This window comes from Pseudophryne corroboree, chromosome 9 (genome assembly GCF_028390025.1).
Source record: "Pseudophryne corroboree isolate aPseCor3 chromosome 9, aPseCor3.hap2, whole genome shotgun sequence".
In the NCBI taxonomy this organism is placed as follows: Eukaryota; Metazoa; Chordata; class Amphibia; order Anura; family Myobatrachidae; genus Pseudophryne; species Pseudophryne corroboree.
Genome location: NC_086452.1, coordinates 116157177 through 116175107, shown reverse-complemented (window position 1 = coordinate 116175107; position 17931 = coordinate 116157177). Strand labels below are relative to the sequence as shown.

The 17931-nt window shown below is 47.8% G+C and overlaps 1 protein-coding gene across 9 annotated transcripts in view; it reads left to right on the top strand.

The window, feature by feature from the left end:
• Positions 1-17931, top strand: part of CACNA1E (calcium voltage-gated channel subunit alpha1 E) — a 1569892-nt gene that overhangs the window by 1468613 nt on the left and 83348 nt on the right. For all 9 annotated transcript variants that reach the window (XM_063939782.1, XM_063939783.1, XM_063939786.1 and 6 more), the window contains one exon: positions 3870-4034. In XM_063939782.1, coding sequence (XP_063795852.1) covers positions 3870-4034 — 165 coding nt within the window. The remainder of the gene's footprint in view (positions 1-3869; positions 4035-17931) is intronic.

Here is a 17931-nt window from a genome sequence, read left to right as displayed (position 1 = left end):
AGTAGCATTCAGGGATGGCAAAAACCTGCTAATCCTACTTTCCAATTACTGTAATCACATAATTTATATAAGACTAAACTCCTGCTTTCATGTCAGTCGTTTTTGTTCATGAATTGATTTAGAAAACTGTGAAGAGTGTTATTATCTGGTGCTAAAAATTCCTATTCAATACTATTCTATTTAGTTTTACACTCTTTTTTTAAAAAAAATTACATGTTATTTGCTTTTCGAAGGACATAATTAACATACCTTGCTTACATTTTGTAATTTGGAGTTGAATGATCAGATACCTTTAATTAATATAATAAGGGTACACTTTTTCTAATATTACATGTACATTCCATGTTCTTGCTGTATTTTTAAGGCTTACACAGATATGTACATGTACATTGTTGTCCCATTGCGTACTGTACATGTGACTCGCAAGGATCCCGGGGACGTGTATACGCTCGCACCCACGATACATTAGCATTGCATTGAATAAACATGGATGCAAGTGCATGCATCCACAGCATAGCGTTGGCACGATGAGTGCGCCCATACGTACCCATTGCGGCAATGACATAAAAGGACAAATCTGTTCACGTGGGTATACCTGCCCCTTTGGATGTTTGTTGTCATCTCTTCCTGACAACAGAAATGCATATACTGCAGGGCAACATCATTTTTAAATAAAAAACTGGGACCCACGTGATTCTTAATGCTTAGGAACCTGTTCCTGTTTAATCCTAATTAATTAGGAGTTCACATTACAGAATATCAGTAAGAAAATTTAGGTAGAGAAAAACGGGGCTGTCCTGGGACCCCTATGCATAGTATGACCAGTGGTGCCAAGAGAGGGGGGGGGGAGGGTACAAATTACATGGGCCCAGGTCTGATTGAGGGGCCCAGTGAGGATCTAGTAGGGGCCCAGGCCCCCTCCCCCTTACCTGGCAGCAGGTGCGGCACTTCTTTTCCTCAGCCCAGCACACTCTGCTGTGTACTGGGCAGCAGTGCGGCCATGGAGGTGCTTAAAATACTACTTTTTTTCAGTATTTTTTTCTAAGGGTGCATGACCACACCTCCTGTGATTAGGACACGCCCCTTGAAAAGTACCTGGGCCCAGCCTGGCTCTCGACTGCCCTGAGTTATGACTCCAAAAAAGTAGTAAGCACAATGATTATTAATCTCTAATATTGGCACAGGCTGTTGGTACATGCTTACTGCATTATTGCATTACTACCAGCAGCTTATGTTCTATGTTGATCTGCGATCTACACGTGGACATAATTGACTTATACATAAGTAATGCCAAGACTTCTACAATTTTGAGCCATTCATGCTGCATGCTAATCATACAGAATGCACCAAAGCACAACAGACCCCACACTATGCGAACAAGCTCCTATTCCATCTCCCAGCTTGGGTACCAATCTTATTGGCTGCTGCCCTATTCACTCATACTGTATTCATCATATTAAACTTATTTATTTACTGCACATACCAATATTGCAGCTCACATTTGTGTTGCAACCTGCCAATGAGAAGCTGCACATATTACTGTAGGGTGATATAACAAATTAATATTGCTTTCTTAGCTATAAAATGCGTTGGTAGATTTACTAACATATTAGCACATCACTCAGAGTGCTCTTCTTTACTTTAGCGGATTGGTAATTACAGATAAAGTTCAGTCGGTCCATCAAAGCTGCTTATTTAGCTTAATATTGGTTTAGTCTTACCATAGACATGCAGATGGAGCTCGTTTGTATTAGGTGATTAGCATGTACCCCATTACAATATCATTTGAGTGTTCCTCTCTGACCGCGCGGCAACTCTGTAGTGTAACCAGAGCGCGGCTGGGGTCAGTACGTCACTCTGATACTTACAGTACATTGCAGATCAGGAGATGCCATAGGTTAAATAAGAATGTCCTACAGATGTGTCCTCTTACATCCTTCCTGCAGTCAAGCTAAACAGGTCTTGAAGTCGCGCCATGCCGTGACGGGACTCGGTAGCGACGATCGTCTATTTTTGCCTTTTCTTCCTAGCATGCCTATAGTCTGTGTGTAATTGCAGCTGTATCTGTATCGGAAATGCCACGTCACAGTGTATTCCATGAAAACACTGTTGCATAGCATTTTGTATGCAGTCTCAGTCAGTAGCGGATCTTGCCACGGGCAAGCAGGACTTTTGCCCAGGGCGCCGCTGCCGTCCCAAGGGCGCCGCCGCCATGGCAAGATCCGCTACTGGTGCCAATGCCATGCGCGATGACGTCATCGCGCATCGCATGGCATTGTGGGAGCGGCCATAGACGCTAGAGGTCATAATTGACCTCTAGTGTCTATGAGGTGCTATGGGAGAGACATTATGACGTCTCTCCCATAGATCCGAGGAGCGGCGCCGGCGGCCGGAGATGGAGGGCAGCAGCGTTTGGGAAGCAGGAGCGGGGATGGTGAGTATTTATTTATTTTTGTAAGCGGCACAGCTACAGGGGGCACAGTACTGGGGGCACAACTACTGAGGGCTTCTACACAGGGGGCATAGTTCTGGGGGCACAACTACTGAGGCCACAGTACTGGGGGCACAACTACTGAGGGCACAGCCACAGGGGGCACAGTACTGGGGGCACAACTACTGAGGGCACAGCTACAGGGGGCCTAACTGACTACGCCCCTCCCCCATGAAGCCATGCTGCTATTTTTTGCCACGCGTCTACAGCGCGCACTAAACCTGTTTTGCCTGTCGGGGGTGGGGGGCAGAGGCGGGCGCCAAAGGAAACTTTCGCCCTGGACGCCAGAAGGTCTACAACCGGCCCTGGTCGCAGTCACACACAGAATATAGGCATGCTGCATATAATTTTAATCAACAGAAGCTGCTTGTGCGTCGCTACAAGTCACACGGCACTCATGCGTTATGTGTAACGCGACGCACGGAGCAAAGATGTCAGAGGAAACATCTATACATGTGTATGTTCTTATATTGTGGAGATTTTGTTCATCAGTTTGGTCTTTTTAGACTAATTAGTGTAATATTTTATGTCTACTAACCTGAAATGATTGATGTGTCTGAAATAAATCCTTTCAGAATGGGATGCAGTCAGTTTACCTCCAATCAAAATCTTGACGTTCAAAATCCCGACACCAATTGACCGATGGTCAAAATCCCGACAAGGTCAAAATCCCGACATGGACAAAATACCGACATTTAAAATACCGACATGTAAAATGTCGACAGGTCAAAATACCGACATGAGTTTTTCATGATTTTTTTCATTGAAACCGACTTGTTCATACTTTACCATCCCAGTGGACCTGGAGGGGGAATATAATAGTGTGCCGAGCGTAGCGAGGCACCGTGCCCGAAGCATGGCGAGCCATGCGAGGGGACGCGGTACACTTTATATGGTGTCCATGTTGACTTATGTCGACATACACACAAAAAAACAACAATAAAACGTGTCGGTATTTTGACCTGTCGGCATTTTACATGTCGGTATTTTGACCTTGTCAGTATTTTAAATGTCGGTATTTTGTCCATGTCGGTATTTTGACCTTGTCGGGATTTTGACCATCGGTCAATTGGTGTCGGGATTTTGAACGTCGGGATTTTGATTGGAGGTATTTCATACCGATCCCTTTCAGAATCAATCACATATTTTCCAAGCATATTTCTGTATAGTGCTGGTAATAATGTTATGGATGGTACAAGTAGATACATTAAGAAGCATGATAGCCAACAATCAGAATCCATTGTCTAAGGTAAATTATAACAGGTGTGTGCTACTTGTACCATGTTCATGTTACTGAATAGACCTGGCAATGCATGAAGCACTGAAATAACGTAAAGCAGATTACTTATGCTGAGAAATGTGTCACTGTGTTTCACAGAGAGCCTGCATAGACTTTGCTATAAGTGCCAAGCCACTCACACGGTACATGCCACAGAATCGCCATACCTTCCAATACCGTGTGTGGCACTTCGTGGTCTCACCGTCTTTTGAATATACCATCATGGCTATGATTGCACTAAACACGGTGGTATTGATGATGAAGGTAATAATAATATGATACTGTTACTTATTTATTTTGTAACACTAAATACAACACACCCCTGATAATTACTGTTTACTTGTGTTCCATAATGTTGGGTATGATTTAGAAAACGCTGCTTTAGGTGTTACCAATTTTATGTCTACACACTTCAGCTGTGAGGATGTTGTTCTTATACTTTTCACAAATTGCAATAAACATTGGAACATGATTATGGTAGATTGTAACACCCCTTTTCCGATACCGCAATAATTTGGGTTATTGCCGAATCAACCCGGGCCGCAGATCAGTCGAAAAGGGTCCCTGAAAAATAACCCGGGTCCAGTGGCCCATGAATCCGAATCGGGTAGCTATAAGGGTTGGATCCGTGAAAGGACACTGGTAAGGGTGCAGTGTAAGCAGAGGGAAGACCCAACACTAACCCGAGTCCAGCCTGTGGTGTGAAGGGGGTTTCAAGCAGCTGTAACATGGCTTGAAACCCATGTATAGTTACCCGGGTCAGATATGGGTTTTTAGTGGAAAAATGCTATAATAACAAATTCATTATTATAGGGATAAACAATCTAGGAACTAATCTTTAAAAAAAAAAATGTGTAGATCACATTTTTTTCAAATTGTCTGAATTTCAATGTCAGATTTTGCCTGCATGACACAGCTACCCCAATGCCCCTCTTCACAAAATCATGATACATACAATCTGATCATTTCCCGACAATATGGTGTTTTATAGCAGATGAAAAAATAATTTTACGTTTTACTGAGGGTTGTGGAATCCTCTAACTCAGTGATTAGCACTCACTGCATTTACAGGGAAGCACTAGAAGAACAGTCTAGACAGCAGAATAATATATACAGTACTTTCCCTGGTAATCAGGGAAACTATATATGTGAGATGGTAATATTGTAGGGCAGGATGTGTGGATGCATCGCACCCACACTTGGGATACTAACTATTCTGCAGCGGGGTACACTGTGTTCCACAGGGAATACATCGGGGTGTAGAGATGGATCTTGATCCAGGCATCAACAGGTTAAAGCTTTACCTGTCCCAGGATGCACTGGGGCCTACTCTATAACCCCGACTACGGGCACTGTGAGCTCAGTTTTCAGTTGGTGTCTGCAGAAGCAGGTCACTTAACAGGTGGGCTGCACTGGACAGCCTTGAAAAAGCTTTTTCTGACAGAAAATTTCTTCAAAACTGGGCTGTCAGCACTGTATGTCAGGTTGATACTTCAGCACTGCAGCTTCATCACCTTCCAAGCGGCGTTGCATACTCCCGCTGGCTCAGTTTCTGGGTACTTGCGGTGGAGACGCTCCGGCTTAGGCACACAGTCGCAGACGCTCTCCTGGTTCGCGTGGCTGCCTAGGGTGAGGAGGTGAGAGGGCCCCCCTGGCGGGACCCAGCATTAAATCGTGTTCCGATCGCAGTCTAGGGAGACGGACTGCGACGCTGGTATGGACACTGTGACCGAGCAGGGACTCCACTATATTCACCAGGGCATAGGATTACTGGTCAGATATACTATTACTAATGTCCACTTTTAATAAGACTCCACAGTACCAGGTGGTGAGGACAAGCATAGGGGAGCCAGCACTTGACCTGTAGCCCATTCCCCGGCCCAGGGCGCCATCTACTGCTGGTGTTCCCGCCCTGGAGCTGCCTCACACTCTCCCTTACTCCCTGACTGAGACGCTGGGCGCCATTTTCTAAAATAGATGCGACTGGTCTCCGGGACTGCAGGGCAAGGTCTCCCTTGTAAACCCGCCTGTACATCAGCGCCGTGGTTTTACAAACACTTGAGTATTCTACATGTCAGTATTAAGATAGCGTTAGTTAAGAACAAGTGTACCTGTGCCAGAATATATTGTACGAGTATTCTGATATACATTATACATCCGGTCTCAGACTATGCATTGGGGGTCATTCCGAGTTGATTGCTCGCAGCCGATTTTCGCAGTGCGGCGATCAGATTAAAAAACTGCAAAACTGCGCATGCGTATGCACCACAATGCACAGGCGCGTTGTATGGGTACAAAGAGGATCGGTGTTGGGCGATGGATTTAGCGAAGATTCCATTCGCACAGCCGAACACAAGGTGATTGACAGAAAAAGGGCGTTTATGGGTGTCAACTGACCGATTTCTGGGAGTGTTTGGGAATACGCAGGTTTGTCCAGGCGTTTGCTGGGCGGGTGTCTGACGTCAATTCCTGCACCAAAAAGACTCAAGTGATCACAAGGGCTGAGTAAGTCCAGAGTTACTCTGAAACTGCACAAAATGTTTTTGCTGCGCTCGGCTGCAAAGGCGTTCGCACACTTGCAAAGCCCCGTGGGCAGCGACTATGCGTTTGCACGGCTGCTAAAAGTAGCTAGCGAGCAATCAACTCGGAATGACCCCCATTGTTATATATATAATATACATATGCTAGTTCAATCTTTACCCGCTTTTTCTCTTGCTGGTAAAGGCTCATCTCCATCTATGGCCACCAGCCCCTTGTAGTACGATGATCACTCCCTCACTACTTACATCTTAGCTGTATTATGGGGGTCATTCCGAGTTGACCATTCACTAGCTGGTTTTAGCAGCCGTGCAAACGCTATGGCGCCGCCCACTGGGGAGTGTATTTTAGCTTAGCAGAAGTGCGAACGCATGTACAGCCGAGCTCTACAAAAAAAGTTTGTGCAGTTTCAGAGTAGCTCTGAACCTACTCAGCGCTTGCGATCACTTCAGCCTATTCGTGTCCAGAGATTACGTCATACACCCGCCCAGCCACGCCTGCGTTTTTTCAGACACGCCTGCGTTTTTGCAAACACTCCCTGAAAACGGTCAGTTGACACCCAAAAACGCCCCCTTCCTGTCAATCTTCTTGTGGCCGTCAGTGCGACTGAAAACTTCGCTACAACCTGTGCACATCCACAACGGGCTTTGTACCCGTACGACGCGCGTACGCATTGCGGGCCATACACATGCGCAGAAATGCCGTTTTTTAGCCTGATTGCTGCGCTGCGAACAACGGCAGCTAGCGATCAACTCGGAATGACCCCCTATGTCTTGAGAATTGTGGTGCTCTTTGTTACCTGTACTCTATTTCTATTATTTATTTACTGTAATGCTAAGTTTTGTCTCCCTGTACTATCCTTTGTACGGCGCTGCGAAACACTTGTGGCGCCTTATAAATAAAATGTAATAATTAATAATGTAGTTTTATTGTGTTGCTAAAATAATTACCTGCATTGTCACTGTGACTGTGTGTGCCTGTATCTGCTGTGTGGATTTCACTTTCAGTGTACCTCAGCTATATCTATCACTGTATTCTGTACCCTAACGGACTAGGGCCCTTATTCCGAGTTGTTCGCTCGCTAGCTGCTTTTAGCAGCATTGCACACGCTAGGCCGCCGCCATCTGGGAGTGTATCTTAGCTTAGCAGAATAGCGAACGAAAGATTAGCAGAATTGCTACTAAATAATTCCTTGCAGTTTCTGAGTAGCTCCAGACTTACTCACAGATTGCGATCAGCTCAGTCGGTTTAGTTCCTCGTTTGACGTCACAAACACGCCCTGCGTTCGACCAGACACTCCAGCGTTTTTCCCTGACACGCCTGCGTTTTTCTCTGACGTCCTAGTGGATGCTGGGAACTCCGTAAGGACCATGGGGAATAGCGGGCTCCGAAGGAGGCTGGGCACTCTAAAAAGATCTTAGACTACCTGGTGTGCACTGGCTCCTCCCACTATGACCCTCCTCCAAGCCTCAGTTAGATTTCGTGCCCGGCCGAGGTTGGATGCACACTAGGGGCTCTCCTGAGCTCTTAGAAAGTAATAGTCTTAGATTTTTTTATTTTCAGTGAGACCTGCTGGCAACAGGCTCACTGCAGCGAGGGACTAAGGGGAGAAGAAGCGAACTCGCCTGCTTGCAGCCGGATTGGGCTTCTTAGGCTACTGGACACCATTAGCTCCAGAGGGATCGACCGCAGGCCCAGCCTTGATGTTCGGTCCCGGAGCCGCGCCGCCGTCCCCCTTACAGAGCCAGAAGCAAGAAGATGGTCCGGAAAATCGGCGGCATGAAGACTCTGTCTTCACCAAGGTAGCGCACAGCACTGCAGCTGTGCGCCATTGCTCCTCTCACACACTTCACACTCCGGTCACTGAGGGTGCAGGGCGCTGGGGGGGGGGGGGGGGCGCCCTGAGGCAGCAATAAAAACACCTTGGCTGGCTAAAATACCTCAATATATAGCCCCAGGGGCTATATATGAGGTAAATACCCTTGCCAGAATTCCATAAAAAGCGGAAGAATAGGCCGCGAAAAAGGGGCGGAGCCTATCTCCTCAGCACACTGGCGCCATTTTTCCCTCACAGCTCCTGCTGGAAGGAAGCTCCCTGGCTCTTCCCTGCAATCTACAGTACCAGTAAGAGGGAAAAGAGAGGGGGGGCATTAAATTTGGCAGTATATATATTTTATTGAAAAGCAGCTATTAGGGACATAACTCAGTTAGTCCCTGTATATATATAGCGCTCTGGTGTGTGCTGGCATACTCTTACTCTGTCCCCCCAAAGGGCTTTTTGTGGGTCCTGTCCTCTGTTTGAGCATTCCCTGTGTGTGTGGAGTGTGTCGGTACGGCTGTGTCGACATGTTTGAGGAGGATAATGATGTGGAGGGGGAGCAGATGCCTTTAGCAGGGATGTCACCCCCTGGGGGGCAGACACCTGAGTGGATGAGTTTATGGCAGGAAATGAGTGCACGTATAGACTCCTTACATAAAAAATTTGACGAAATGCCGACTGTGGGACAGCCGAGTCTTCAGCTCGTGCCTGTCCAGGTGTCTCAAAAGTCATCAGGGGCTCTGAAACGCCCGCTATCTCAGATGGCACAAGTAGATGTCGACACGGATACTGACACCAGTGTCGACGACGATGAGTCAAATTTAATGCCCGTTAAGGCCATTCACTGCATGATTGAGGCAATGAAAGAGGTGTTAAATATTTCTGATTTACATCCAGGTACCACAAAAAAGGGTATTATGTTTGGGGAGAAAAAACTACCTGTAGTTTTTCCCCCGTCAGATGAATTAAATGAAGTGTGTGAAGAAGCGTGGGCTTCCCCTGATAAGAAATTGGTAATTCCTAAGAAGATACTAATGGCGTTCCCTTTCCCGCCAGAGGATAGGTTACGTTGGGAAACACCCCCTAGGGTGGATAAAGCGCTCACACGTTTGTCTAAAAAGGTGGCACTACCGTCCCAGGATACGGCCGCCCTTAAGGAACCTGCTGATAGAAAGCAGGAGGCGATCCTGAAGTCTGTATATACACACTCAGGCATTATACTTAGACCAGCTATTGCGTCAGCATGGATGTGCAGTGCTGCCGCTGCGTGGTCAGATAAACTGTCAGAAAATATTGACACATTAGACAGAGACACGATTCTGCTAACAATTGACCATATCAAAGACTCAGTCTTAAACATGAGAGATGCACAGAGGGAAATCTGCCGGCTGGCATCTAAAGTAAGTGCATTATCCATCTCTACTAGGAGATGCTTATGGACTCACCAGTGGACTGGAGATGCAGATTCCAAAAGGCACATGGAAGTTTTGCCTTATAAAGGGGAGGAATTATTTGGGGATGGTCTCTCCGACCTAGTTTCCACAGCAACGTCTGGGAAGTCAGCATTTTTACCCCATGTCCCCTCACAGCCTAAGAAGGCGCCATTTTATCAGGTTCAGTCCTTTCGGACCTAGAAAAACAAGCGGGGAAAAGGAGGGTCTTTTCTGTCTAGAGGCAGAGGTAGGGGAAAAAGGCTGCAGCAAACGGCAGGTTCCCAGGAACAAAAGTCCTCCCCCGCTTCCTCTTCCAAGTCCGCCGCATGACGGTGGGGCTCCACAGGCGGAGCCAGGTACGGTGGGGGCCCGCCTCATGAATTTCAGCGATCAGTGGGCTCGCTCACAGGTGGATCCCTGGATCCTTCAAATAGTATCTCAGGGATACAAGCTGGAATTCGAGGCGGCTCCACCCCACCGGTTCCTAAAATCTGCCTTGCCGATTGCTCCCTCAGACAGGGAGGCGGTGCTAGCAGCGATTCACAAGCTGTATTCCCAGCAGGTGATAATCAGGGTACCCCTACTTCAACAAGGCCGGGGTTACTATTCCACACTATTTGTGGTGCCGAAACCGGACGGTTCGGTGAGACCCATTTTAAATTTGAAATCCTTGAACACATACATAAAAAAAAAAAAAATTCAAGTTCAAGATGGAATCGCTCAGGGCGGTTATTGCAAGCCTGGACGAGGGCGATTACATGGTATCCCTGGACATCAAGGATGCTTACCTGCATGTCCCCATTTACCATCCTCACCAGGAGTACCTCAGATTTGTGGTACAGGATTGCCATTACCAATTCCAGACGCTGCCGTTTGGACTCTCCACGGCACCGAGGGTATTTACCAAGGTTATGGCGGAAATGATGATACTCCTTCGAAAAAAGGGAGTTTTAATTATCCCATACTTGGACGATCTCCTAATAAAGGCACGATCCAAGGAACAGTTGTTAGTGGGAGTAGCACTATCTCAGGAAGTGCTGCGCCAGCACGGCTGGATTCTGAATATCCCAAAGTCACAGCTGGTCCCCTTGACACGTCTAATGTTCCTGGGAATGATTCTGGACACAGTCCAGAAAAAAGTGTTTCTCCCGGAGGAGAAAGCCAGGGAGTTGTCTTCTCTAGTCAGAGACCTCCTAAAACCAAAACAGGTATCGGTGCATCACTGCACGCGGGTCCTGGGAAAGATTGTAGCTTCTTACGAAGCAATTCCATTCGGCAGGTTCCATGCCAGAATGCCAGCCTACGAGGCTGGGGGGCAGTCACAAAGGGAAGAAACTTCCAAGGACTATGGTCAAGTCAGGAGACTGCCCTTCACATAAATATTCTGGAACTAAGGGCCATTTACAATGCCCTAAGTCAAGCAAAATCTCTGCTCCTACACCAGCCGGTGCTGATCCAGTCAGACAACATCACGGCAGTCGCCCATGTGAATCGACAGGGCGGCACAAGAAGCAGGATGGCAATGGCAGAAGCCACAAGAATTCTCCGATGGGCGGAGAATCATGTACTAGCACTGTCAGCAGTGTTCATCCCGGGAGTGGACAACTGGGAAGCAGACTTTCTCAGCAGGCACGACCTCCACCCGGGAGAGTGGGGACTTCATCCAGAAGTCTTCCAAATGATTGTATATCAATGGGGTCGTCCACAGGTGGACATGACGGCGTCCCGCCTAAACAAAAAACTAGAGAGGTATTGCGCCAGGTCAAGAGACCCTCAGGCGATAGCTGTGGACGCTCTAGTGACACCGTGGGTGTACCGGTCAGTTTATGTGTTCCCTCCTCTACCTCTCATACCAAAGGTATTGAGAATAATAAGAAAGCGAGGAGTAAACACAATTCTCGTGGTTCCGGATTGGCCAAGAAGAGCGTGGTACCCGGAACTTCAAGAGATGATCTCAGAGGACCCGTGGTCTCTGCCGCTCAGACAAGACCTGCTACAGCAGGGGCCCTGTCTGTTCCAAGACTTACCGCGGCTGCGTTTGACGGCATGGCGGTTGAACGCCGGATCCTGAAGGAAAAGGGCATTCCGGAGGAAGTCATTCCTACGCTTATTAAAGCCAGGAAAGAGGTCACAGCAACTCATTATCACCGCATATGGCGGAAGTATGTTGCATGGTGTGAGGCCGAAAAGGCCCCAACGGAGGAATTTCAACTAGGTCGATTTCTGCATTTCCTGCAAGCAGGAGTAAATATGGGCCTAAAACTGGGCTCCATTAAGGTACAGATCTCGGCTCTGTCGATTTTCTTTCAAAAAGAACTAGCTTCAGTACCTGAAGTTCAGACATTTGTTAAAGGAGTGCTGCATATTCAGCCCCCGTTTGTGCCCCTTGTGGCACCTTGGGATCTCAACGTGGTGTTGAGTTTCTTAAAATCACATTGGTTTGAACCACTAAAAACCGTGGATCTGAAATATCTCACGTGGAAGGTGGTTATGTTATTGGCCTTGGCTTCGGCCAGGCGAGTATCAGAATTGGCGGCTTTGTCCTGTAAAAGCCCTTATCTGATTTTCCATATGGATAGGGCAGAATTGAGGACTCGTCCCCAGTTTCTCCCAAAGGTGGTGTCAGCGTTTCACCTGAACCAGCCTATTGTGGTGCCTGCGGCTACTAGGGACTTGGAGGACTCCAAGTTGCTAGACGTTGTCAGGGCACTGAAAATATATGTTTCCAGAACGACTAGAGTCAGAAAATCTGACTCGCTGTTTATCCTATATGCACCCAACAAGCTGTGTGCTCCTGCTTCTAAGCAGACTATTGCTCGTTGGATTTGTAGTACAATTCAGCTTGCACATTCTGTGGCAAGCCTGCCACAGCCAAAATCTGTCAATGCCCATTCCACAAGGAAGGTGGGCTCATCTTGGGCGGCTGCCCGAGGGGTCTCGGCTTTACAACTTTGCCGAGCTGCTACTTGGTCAGGGGCAAACACATTTGCAAAATTCTATAAATTTGATACCCTGGCTGAGGAGGACCTGGAGTTCTCTCATTCGGTGTTGCAGAGTCATCCGCACTCTCCCGCCCGTTTGGGAGCTTTGGTATAATCCCCATGGTCCTTACGGAGTTCCCAGCATCCACTTGGACGTCAGAGAAAATAAGAATTTACTCACCGGTAATTCTATTTCTCGTAGTGGATGCTGGGCGCCCATCCCAAGTGCGGTTTATCTGCAATACTTGTACATAGTTACTGTTAACTAAATCGGGTTATTGTTGAGCCATCTGTTGAGAGGCTCTGTTGTTTCATACTGTTAACTGGGTTTCATATCACGAGTTGTACGGTGTGATTGGTGTGGCTGGTATGAGTCTTACCCGGGATTCAAAATCCTTCCTTATTGTGTACGCTCGTCCGGGCACAGTATCCTAACTGAGGCTTGGAGGAGGGTCATAGTGGGAGGAGCCAGTGCACACCAGGTAGTCTAAGATCTTTCTAGAGTGCCCAGCCTCCTTCGGAGCCCGCTATTCCCCATGGTCCTTACGGAGTTCCCAGCATCCACTACGGACTACGAGAAATAGAATTACCGGTGAGTAAATTCTTATTTTTAGCACACTCCCGGAAAACGCTCAGTTACCACCCAGAAACGCCCCTTTCCTGTCAATCATTCACCGATCAGCAGTGCGACTGAAATCGCAACAAAAGCAGCATAGCAACAAATCGCAGCACAGCGAAAACAGGCAACGAGCGATCAACTCGGAATGACACCCACGGTGGGTCAGGGTCCATATATAGTGCTTCACAGTATTTACCGATGAAAGTGTACTCTACTGTGTACTCAGTCACCTAATGCCAGATTTACTGGCGTTGTGTACTGGGCACTCAATCGCATAATACCGAACTTATTCGCTGGTGTTTGTGTACTGTGTGCATAGTCGCATACTAGGGAATTTATTCGTAGGTATTGTACTCTGTCTGGCTGTATCATACTAATACGCTCTGCAGTTGCATTCACTAATACTGTCTAACACAAAGGGCGGGAAATCCGAGGACGCTCCTGCAGCCTGCAACGCATGCGCCAAGGATTTGTCTGAGGGGGAAGTTTTATATGACGGTCTGTGTACTAGGGGGGTCATTCCGAGTTGTTCGCTCGCAAGCTGCTTTTAGCAGCTTTGCACACGCTAAGCCGCCGCCTACTGGGAGTGAATCTTAGCTTATCAAAATTGCTAACGAAAGATTAGCAGAATTGCGAATAGACACTTCTTAGCAGTTTCTGAGTAGCTCCACACTTACTCGGCATCTGCGATCAGTTCAGTCAGTTTCGTTCCTGGTTTGACGTCACAAACACACCGAGCGTTCGCCCAGACACTCCTCCGTTTCTCCAGCCACTCCCGCGTTTTTCCCAGAAACGGTAGCGTTTTTTCGCACACACCCATAAAACGGCCAGTTTCCGCCCAGAAACACCCACTTCCTGTCAATCACATTACGATCACCAGAACGAAGAAAAAACCTCGTAATGCCGTGAGTAAAATACCTAACTGCATAGCAAATTTACTTGGCGCAGTCGCACAGCGGACATTGCGCATGCGCATTAGCGACTAATCGCTCTGTTGCGAGAAAAAAATAACGAGCGAACAACTCGGAATGACCCCCTATGTGCCATATATCTCCCGGTCTGTCCGCGGCTCCTGTAACCAATCAGGTGCCACCTGGGATGGCGTTCTCAGCTATGCTACATACGCTTGTGATACGCCTTACACCCCCTATGGGACCTCCTGTGCAATTACAGCCACATATTGTCCCTATAGAATAATAATTTGTCTACCCAGTTGCAGTGGTTACGTCAATCCTTGGTTAGACATAAAACTGCCCCAAGTCACTCTCGTGTCACGGGGTCATCTAAGCGGGTTACTTCCACCTCACAATCCGCTAATCTCTCAGAAGATTCTGAGTATACTGTCCCATCAGACACTGACACAGCTGCTTCTGGCAAGGAATTTACTACTTACAGTAGGTTGATGTCCCTGACTTAGTAGTTGCTATTGAGCAGATCATACAAATCACTGTTGATGATGAGGATTCCACTACAGTGTCTGAGAAACCTAATAAGTTTAAATGTCAGAAAGTAACTGAACTATTACCGTATTCTGACTATCTACAATAATCTGGACTTCTCCATGATAGAAATTCTCCCTGTCTAATTGGATGGTAGCTCGCTGTCCTCTCCCTACAGAGTTGTGTAACAAGCGGGAAGGTTCACCACAGGTGGATTCCCAAGTCACCCGTCTAGTGGTGTCATCTACTCTGCCTGTCACCACTGTCACCTCACTGAAGGAACCGACAGATAAGCATGTGGAGAGATACCTGAAGTCTATTTACCCACTTATAGGTGCTGTACATAGACCCTCTTGGGCTGCAAAAGGAATTAAAGCATGGGTTCAGGCATTAGAGGAAGAGCTGCCTCAGGATATATCTGACATTATCAGACAGTACCTTTCTCACATTACCACCGCCTCCTATTGCATTCAAGAGGCGTCTTCTGACGCAGGTGTGTTGGCAGCCATGGCATCGACTACGTCCATCCTGGCTCGCTGCATTCTGTGATTGAGGTCATGGAAAGGGGCCCTGGACTTCAAAAAGACCTTCGAGGTACTCTCTTTTAAGGGAGATACCCTGTTTGAGGAAGATTTCAATAAAATTGTGATTGGCGGCTACTAGGACTACCTTTCTTCCTAACACTACTCCTTCTGCACAGAAGGCAAAAGGTACCACTTTTCGCTCCTTTCAGTCTGAAGGGAAAACGAAAGGTCAGGCATACCTGAGACAATCTCGTGCTTCCAAAACCAGAAAGCCCAAGGCTAAGCAATTCTGGGCAGCCCATCAGCCTGCTTCTAAACATGACAAGCCTGCTGCATGACAGGACAGGCCTCCCATTAGGGGATCCCAGGGTGGGAGGCCGACTTCTGCGATTCACCCAGGTCTGATTAAATACTGCTTCAGATGCATGGGTGTAAGAAGTTATTTCTCATGGGTACGCAGTCCCTTTCAAGAGATGTTCCCCTCACCAGTTCTGCACAATGGCTATTCCTTGGGATCCATTGAAGGCGCAAGCTCTACAACTGATTGTGTGTTCTCTCCTGGATATAGGAGTGGTAGTGCCGGTACCTCTATCCCAGAGAGGCAGAGGATACTACTCAACCCTGTTTCTAGTTCCGAAACAATGAGTCTTCCTGTCCTCTACTCAACCTCAAATCACTGAACAAGTTTGTGAGAGTGTCCAAGTTCCGTATGGAAACACTGCGCTCAATTGTACTGGCCGGGAAACCCGGAGACTGTATGGTATTCCTGGATATACAAGATGCTTAACTGCACATACCTATTGTCATATCGCATCAGCAATATCTACTGCTTGCTATTGGCAACCTTCACTATCAATTCCAGGCTCTGCCGTTTGGACTGGCCACGCCCCCTTGGATCTTCACCAAGGTTATGGCTGTGATGACGTCTCATCTCCGTCGCCAGGGAGTCAATATCCTGCCGTATCTGGATGACTTACTGATTCTGGCAAACTCCCATGATGTCCTCCTCAGTCATCTACAACTGACGGTAAACTTCCTATAAGCCCACGGGTGGCTCATCATCTGGAAGAAGTCCTCACTGGTCCCTGCTCGGAGCATGGTGCACCTGTGGGCACTGCTAGACACACACAGTCAACGGCTGTTTCTGTCTCCAGAGAAGGTCCTGAAGCTTCAGGACATGATCAGATACTTCCTCTTTCGCCCAAGAGTGTCGATACACTGGGCAATGCAAGTACTAGGCCTCATGGTGTCGGCTTTTGACATGCTAGAGTATGCTCAATTTCATTCCCGCCCTCTACAGAGGTTAATCCTTTCCAAGTGGGATGGCCTGCCTCATCGGCATGATCTCCTTGACTTCGGAGGTTCGTCTGTTGCTGACCTGGTAGCTACAGGACCAACAGTTGAGCAAGGACCGTCCCTTCTGGATCTCCAACTGGGTCCTACTGACTACGGACGCCAGTCTGAGGGGTTGGGGTGCAGTGTTGGAGTAACACTCTTTCCAGTGTCAGTGGACCAAAGAAGGACTCACTCCTTCAGATAAACATTCTAGAATTGCGGGCAGTGTTCAATGCTTTGTCTCTCGCCCTGACTCTGATACTTGAACAGACCTGTTCAAGTATGGTCAGACAATGCTACCACGGTGGCATACATAAACCATCAAGGCGGCACTCGAAGCCGCATGGCAATGATGGAAGTGTCAAAAATCCTTCGTTGGGCGGAAAGCCATCTGCCAGCAATATCGTTCATTCCGGGAGTCTTCAACTGGGAAGCGGATTCCTCAGTCGTCAGGACGTGCATGCCGGAGAGTGGAGTCTTCATTAGGAAGTCTATCAACTCCTAGTTGACAAGTGTGGTCTACCAGATCTAGACCTGACGGCGTCTCGACACAATCACAAAGTTCCGGTCTTCGGATCAAGAACCAGGGATCCTCAAGCAGCGTTTGTGGACGCACTGGCAATTCCATGGAACTTTCGGCTGCCTTACGTGTTCCCTCCAGTGTCACTCCTGCCCAGAGTTCTGCGGAAGTTCAAACAAGAAGGAGGAATACGACTCCAGTGTTGCCTGGACTGCATGGGTTCTCAGACCTGCAGGTCTATCGATAGAGCGTCCTCTTCTACTTCCTCAACGCCCAGACCTCCTCGTTCAGGGCCCTTGTGTCTACCCAGACCTGGCCAGACTGGCTTTGATGGCGTGGCTCTTGAAGCTTCACTCCTGAGGGCCAAAGGATTCTCCGAGGTGGTTATCCAGTTTATGCTGAGGGCCCGCAAACCGGCTTCTGCACGGATTTATTATAGGGTCCGGAATACTTACTTTACCTGGTGTGCTGCTAAGAATTATGATGCTTACAAATTCTGTACTTCCAGACTTCTGATCTTTTTGCAATAAAGCCTGGACTTAGGCATTCGTCTGGCCTCCCTCAAGGTTCACATATCTGGCTTGTCGTTGTGGTTTCAGAGAAAAATTGCGTCCGTACCTGACGTTCATACATTCACTCAGGGTGTATTGCGGATTTAGCTTCCCTATGTCCCTCTTGTGGCTCCATGGGATTTGTCTGTTGTCCCGAATTCCCTGCAAGAGTCTCCAATTGAACCTCTTGAGTCAGTGGACTTTAAATGGCGTACGGCTAAGGTCCTGTTCTTACTGGCTATTGCTTCTGCCAGAAGGATGTCGGACCTAGGCACTTTGTGCCAGAGGCATAACTAGGGTTTTTGGAGCCCAGGGCAAGATGAAGAGTGGCGCCCCCCGCCCCTCCCCCCCCCCCCCCCCCAAAAAAACACACCAAAAAAAACACACACCAAAAGAAGTATG